General features: G+C 33.7%; 1 protein-coding gene across 1 annotated transcript in view; it reads right to left on the bottom strand.

Annotated features, from left to right (window-relative positions):
- Positions 1-1,387: 1,387 nt before the first annotated feature.
- CSY3 (citrate synthase 3) overlaps positions 1,388-6,053 on the bottom strand; it is a 6,278-nt gene continuing 1,612 nt past the window's right edge. Inside the window, 10 exon segments of the mRNA XM_011035430.1 lie at positions 1,388-1,735; positions 3,040-3,163; positions 3,305-3,402; positions 4,080-4,200; positions 4,323-4,396; positions 4,522-4,597; positions 4,755-4,874; positions 5,229-5,338; positions 5,550-5,612; positions 6,010-6,053. The exon segment at positions 6,010-6,053 is cut by the window's right edge and continues 16 nt beyond it. Coding sequence (XP_011033732.1) covers positions 1,604-1,735; positions 3,040-3,163; positions 3,305-3,402; positions 4,080-4,200; positions 4,323-4,396; positions 4,522-4,597; positions 4,755-4,874; positions 5,229-5,338; positions 5,550-5,612; positions 6,010-6,053 — 962 coding nt within the window. The 3' untranslated portion in view covers positions 1,388-1,603.

Here is a 6,053-nt window from a genome sequence, read left to right as displayed (position 1 = left end):
TGCTAAAAAGACTGGTTTTTAGCTCATTTTGCCATTTTATTTTTTTTATGTAAATGCATGGAAGCTACCCTTATCTATAGGGGATGGAAGAAGAATATTTTATCTTTTTTGGTGTTAAATTTTGATCTTTGATTCATCCTTAAAGGATTCTAGCTATTAATTCAAAGTAATTATTATGAATTATTAAATTTGACAGTTAAAAGCCTATGTAAGTTAGTTTTTTTGGGCTAGCACCATAACTGTTATGATGCTAATTAGCCAAAAAAGATCATATCAAGATGTAGATAAATGTTAAATCATCATTTTCATTCAAGTTTCGTCAAATTTAGTAAAAAGATGAATAATTAAATGCTCCTGAAAAGAATCATCTTAAATAGTTTTTTCTAGCAAAAATAAAAAAGATGAACAATAACCAAAATAACATTGTTTTGATAAAGTTCAATTTATCCTTTTAATTTATTATTTTTCTTAATTACATCTTTGATTAATTTTTAATTTTTAATTTTATGCAATGTTACCTCTATTTAACTTTAATAGCACCCTCGAATTCTATTGTTATTTTCACATTAGTTATTAATTTTAAATTTATGTAAACTGACTATTAAACTTTTAAGTTTTTAAAATTTCATCACTAATTTCAATTCATTGAGTCCCTAGAGTTTAATATCTTTTTCAAAATGATTTTTGGGTGTGAATTTCTTCAATATAAATCTTAATTGACTTAAAAACTTTGATTTTTTTATAATTTTATCTCTAATTTTAATCAATTAACTTAATAAAAATTAAATTTGATCTCTTAAAATTACAATCTTCTCAATTAAACCTAAATTAAGCTCCTATACTTAATTTTTCACCAATTAAACCTTTAATAAAATTAATTTGACCTATTTAAAGTATAATTAAGTCCTTACACCTAATTAAATTCTTCAATTGAACCCAAATTAATTTTTAATCATAATTAAACTTTAATTTAGCCCATGCTTAAATCAAATTAACCTACTAAAAATCTAATTATATCACTTAATTTTTATATATATTCATCCCATGATGATATAATTTAACCTTGAATTTGTATTATCTCTTTAATTTTAGATATAATAAAATACAATTAAACTCTGGATTCCATCCAAAATTACAACTTAATTTTTTTATATTTGAAATTCTTTATTAGCCAGCTTTTTTCATGTCGCTAGTCTTCTTGCTATTACTATTTTATTTTGAAAAGAAAAGGTAAAAAAATTGAGAAATAACCTAAAAATAAGTTGACTCTCGTTTCCGGTAAATTTGGAGTTGAATGAAATAAGAAAGTTACCTATATAAGCAAAGACTGCAAAGAAAAACGACATAACTGCCTCATCCGAGAGAACAAAGAAAGGAAACACAGATTATTCAAATGCATCAAGTGAAACATGTAATATATATTATGTAATCTGCGAATATAAACAGAGATGGTGCGATGACCTGATTGACGCCTAAAGCGAAATTCACACTGATGCGTTTAGGCTGAAGAGACCTTGAAGGAAGGCACATTATTAATCCATGACAGTATCTTGTCATTGATTTCTATTCTATTTTCCTTGGATTATATAAATCCAGCAGGGACCTAGAGCCAAGATCCAGCACGCCGACGCAGAGAGGCATTTGAAACGGAAATTTGACCAAGCTTATCTGCATTGCTTGATGCCTCCCGTTCTTCAAGTGGCGTATAATGCCGCAGCCATTCCCCCGTGTAAACCTGAATAACCAAGCAAATGACTCATCCCAGAATTCCAATACAACAACCAGAAACATAACTGATTGCTAAAAAGAAAGTGGATTTGGGAGAACATCCTTCCCAGTTAATTAACAGAATAGAAATCAAAGAAGTTCTCAGTATTTGGTTGAGCAACTGATTGAAGCTATGCAATTCTTTGGATTGTGTGTTTTCATCAAATATGTGATGATCATGTGCATGTTGATAGTAGTGATGGTGATAGTATGCCCAACTGACAAGAATATCGCACCCAGTAAACTGACAAAACCAAACTCTTAGAAAAAGGTGAAGATCGATTGAAATAGAATTTGCAACAATAACTAAAGGAACAGAACAGATTTGCTCTCAAAATAATCATCGCTTGTTTTATTTTGACAAACAGATCACTTTGAACAGTTACAAATATTAAGTTCTTTCGTGCCACTCCAGAGAGCAATTACTACTCCAATTCAGTCAATGAATCAGATTTACGTTCCTTTTATTCTGGAAAAAAGAAAACAATTTCTTGGAAGCGTTTATTCGACTCATTAATTTCTTGGAAGCGCTTATTTGACTCAATGAAGGGAAGCTATGTAAAGCTTCTTTATATTAGCATGCATCCTATCTAGGAATAGTGGTTTATCCTCCAGCTCTTGTGAAGTTTTTTCAGAAATGGCAATATAAAAGGAGTCATTCTACAGCCTGTGCTCAAAATGCTGATCCATTATCAATGCATAACCTGGAATTGATGAAATATTGCACAGCCATGGTGTAAAAAATATTTTTAAAAAAATATAAATAAACCTTTTCAATCTTTGAGCCAGTGCTCCAGGTTACTAAAAAAATGCATTTTAATAACCTTTTCACAACTTCGATTTTCCAATTGTCTTCATTTGCCCTCCAGCATTTTCTATATTTGGTTTAGGAAACAAATCAATGGAAAATAAGAGGTAGTTTTAGATTAGAATGATGCAATTTCCAACCTTTCTAGAAGTAACATAAACCCAGAACCCAATTAGAATCACAACTTTCACCATAGCATGGAAGCCAATGTCAAGACTCAAGAGTATACAGTTTCAGCAGTGGTTTATCAGTCAACTAGTCAAGATGAACTATAAAATGGAATTCTTGTGCTGACAAAACCAAGTCTACCAGCCATGTGATGGAACAGACCCCTTATTTCAGGGTTCAAGAAAAGCATCAAGTCCATGAAAAATTTAATACATGGTCATTTTGTCAAAACAAGAATTGTTGCACGAAACATTAAGAATAAACAAAACGAATTCAAGAAAGAGTTAGGAAGGAACCTGTTGTGGTCTCATTATCTTTGTATCAGGATCATCCAGTGACTCTCGCCAGTGGGCTAAATAGCCAGCCATTCGAGGGATTGCAAATAGGACGGGGAAAAACTCCGTCGGAAATCCCACTGCCCTGTTAATTAGACTTTGTATCACACACATTTTATGCTTGAGGAAAAATCGAGTTCTTTCATGCCTCTAGGTGTTTTCTTTCTTTCTTTATGTTTAATGTATTATACCATAAGGTGCAAAAATGATAACTACTTATCTCTACCTATATATTAACCCAGAGTAGAAATCAACATTTGGATAGAGCTTCCTCTTAACAAAATATTCATCAGCTAGTGCAGCCTTTTCCAAGGCAACTGCTACCTGCAAACAGCGCGAAACTAAAGCATAAGAGCTTGGAAATGCAACACAATCTGACTGCATTGGATATAAATCTGGATTTTTTATAAAATTTAAGGGAAAATGAATCTTAGAAGCCTGGTTAAGCCACACAGTTTTTTTCCAACCAAAAGAAATCTATTGCAAAGACATAAGGGAGTTTTGTCCCTCCCCCTAATATATTTTACTAGGCAGAAAATATTACAGCTCAAATGACCATACAGACACTCTCTCATCAAAATACACAGCAACATAAGGCAGAAGCAGGCCATAAAACACTGAACTGTGGAATAATATGAAACTGTAAAAGGTGAGTTGTCATAATTTATCACAACTTGCTTCTCCATAGTTTATGTTTAAGCATATAGCATTGCATATGAACTATTTTCTTCAATAGTTGGTAGGGTTATTTTCTTAAATGATACCAGGTTATTATGCTTGTCAGAATAACCCAGCAATAAATGACTCTACGAAGTTAACTTCAATATTATTACTGCATCAGGATCGGTAGCAATTCATCAACTCTGGTATAAGAAACGTGTACAGTTGACAGCCAGCATTGTATGCACCATTACACATGATTTAGAGATAGGGGCGTTTGAAAACAACAATTGCACCCCCTTACCCCAAAATAATAATAATAATAATAATAATGTAGTTACCTCAATAAGAGGATCCCGGCCAACAATGGAAAACACCTCCTCTGCCAATTTCTTAATGACCTTCGCTCTAGGATCATAGTTTTTATACACACGATGTCCAAAACCTGACATCTTTCGCTTCCTGGAGAATGGAGATGTGCAAGAAGTTAAATCTAAACTTCAAAAGAAATAAAAGTACATCAAACATGGAGAAATTATGAACTTTGTGGATGATATAACACGCTTAATAAGAGAAATAAACACCTGTTCTTCACACCCTCGAGGAAACCTGGAATGTTTTCAACGGTTCCAATCTCACTTAGCATCTTAAGCACAGCCTATAGGAACCCATGAAGCAGAAACAGGCTTAGCACTGGGACAAAATAAATTACCAGACAGGTAGGGCGACCATTTTTACAAATGGAATAAAATAGCAGATGCAAAAATCTGCCATTATGGTTACCTCATTTGCTCCACCATGAAGAGGACCATACAATGCTCCAACAGCCCCCGCAAGAGCAGTGTATACATCGACACCACTGCATATTCAGACAAGGAAAATGAGAAAAGACTAGGATCTGGTTTATTACAGCCCCAGTAAGAGAAGTGTATATATCAACACCACTGCAACTTTGAAGAACAAAAGTGAGAAAAGACAAAGGGCTGCTTTATTTTTGTTTGGTGCTAAGATGGTACCTGGATGCAAGATGTCGGGCAGCAGAAGTGGAGCAATTCATCTCATGTTCTGCATGCAGTATGAAAAGTACATCTAGTACTCGAGCCAGTTGAGGATTAGGTTTATAAGACCGGTCGCCCCTGCAAGTCCAAAAAAAGGAAATCTTGACTTTGTAAAAGGAAAAAGAAAATTCACATCTCAAAAATGAAAATAAATCTTGAAAAAAAAAGAAGATGAGCCACCATGCACGTCTCGTTCTGTAGCTTTATAAATTGAGCATACAATAGTTCCAGGAAGGTGAGATTACAACGAATGCATTTAGCAAGGGCTTTCAAAAGAAAAATGAAAGGAAAAGGTAAACAAAAATGACAAAAGAGCAGTGTTGTAGGAAACATGTGGCAATAACCATTACATAGATTAGAACAAATTAGCATTTCACAGCAATAAAACGGTTATCAGATATCGATAAGAAAAGAGATGACCAGATAACATACAATGAATCTAGCATGTACAGGAAGTTCTCTGAATAAGAAAGGTTGCTAGAAGGTATAACTGGACGCCTGCCAGCCAACCTCGAATAAGCTGCGGCTGCAATGGTTGGCGCCTGAAAAATTTACAGTTTGCATTCATCAGTCAACAGATTATGACCAGGGCTGCTGACATCTATATTTGCTTGAATAGAGTGAACAAATTAAAGCTGAAAATATACAAACATAGATATTAATGTAAATAAGCATTGAAAAATGAGTCATCGGTAGTCACAAACCACATCTTGTTCAGATCCAAAAGAAGAAAGGAAATAGAATTAGGCAAACCTTTCCAAGAATGCGTGCAATCTGTTTGTCTCTCACTTGTTTTGACTTGTAAAGATCTTGCCCCTGCACCAAATGCAAATGAAATAAAAAATTGTATGAGAACCTAATAAGATAAACTGCAATAAGAACACACATTGGCATAACCGTTTAAGAATAATACAAAAAATGCTGATGCCATAACTTCCGCTAAAAAAATAAGAAATGAATGATAAAACTAAACTTCATGGCAGAATGATGGAACCATGCCAATCATGCAACTTGATTAGCTTCAAAGATCAGATGACAACCAAAACAGCTACTACCATTACCAAGTGCAAGTACCTTTTTTAGCCCATTGGAAGGGATATAAAAAGAGAGAGAGATATAGAACACACAAGAGTGGCAGATAAACATATGCAACACATACAGCATGCCCAAACATAAAGCTAAACTGTTAAAGCTAATCTATCGATGAACTTACTCTGAAAGCTGGATTAGCATCAGGATGATAGATGGAAAGAGTGC

The sequence above is a fragment of the Populus euphratica genome, unplaced genomic scaffold (assembly GCF_000495115.2).
Source record: "Populus euphratica unplaced genomic scaffold, PopEup_1.0 scaffold26.1, whole genome shotgun sequence".
NCBI lineage: Eukaryota > Viridiplantae > Streptophyta > Magnoliopsida > Malpighiales > Salicaceae > Populus > Populus euphratica.
The sequence above is the reverse complement of the archived record's forward strand: the minus strand, read 5'-3'. Positions and strand labels throughout refer to the sequence as shown.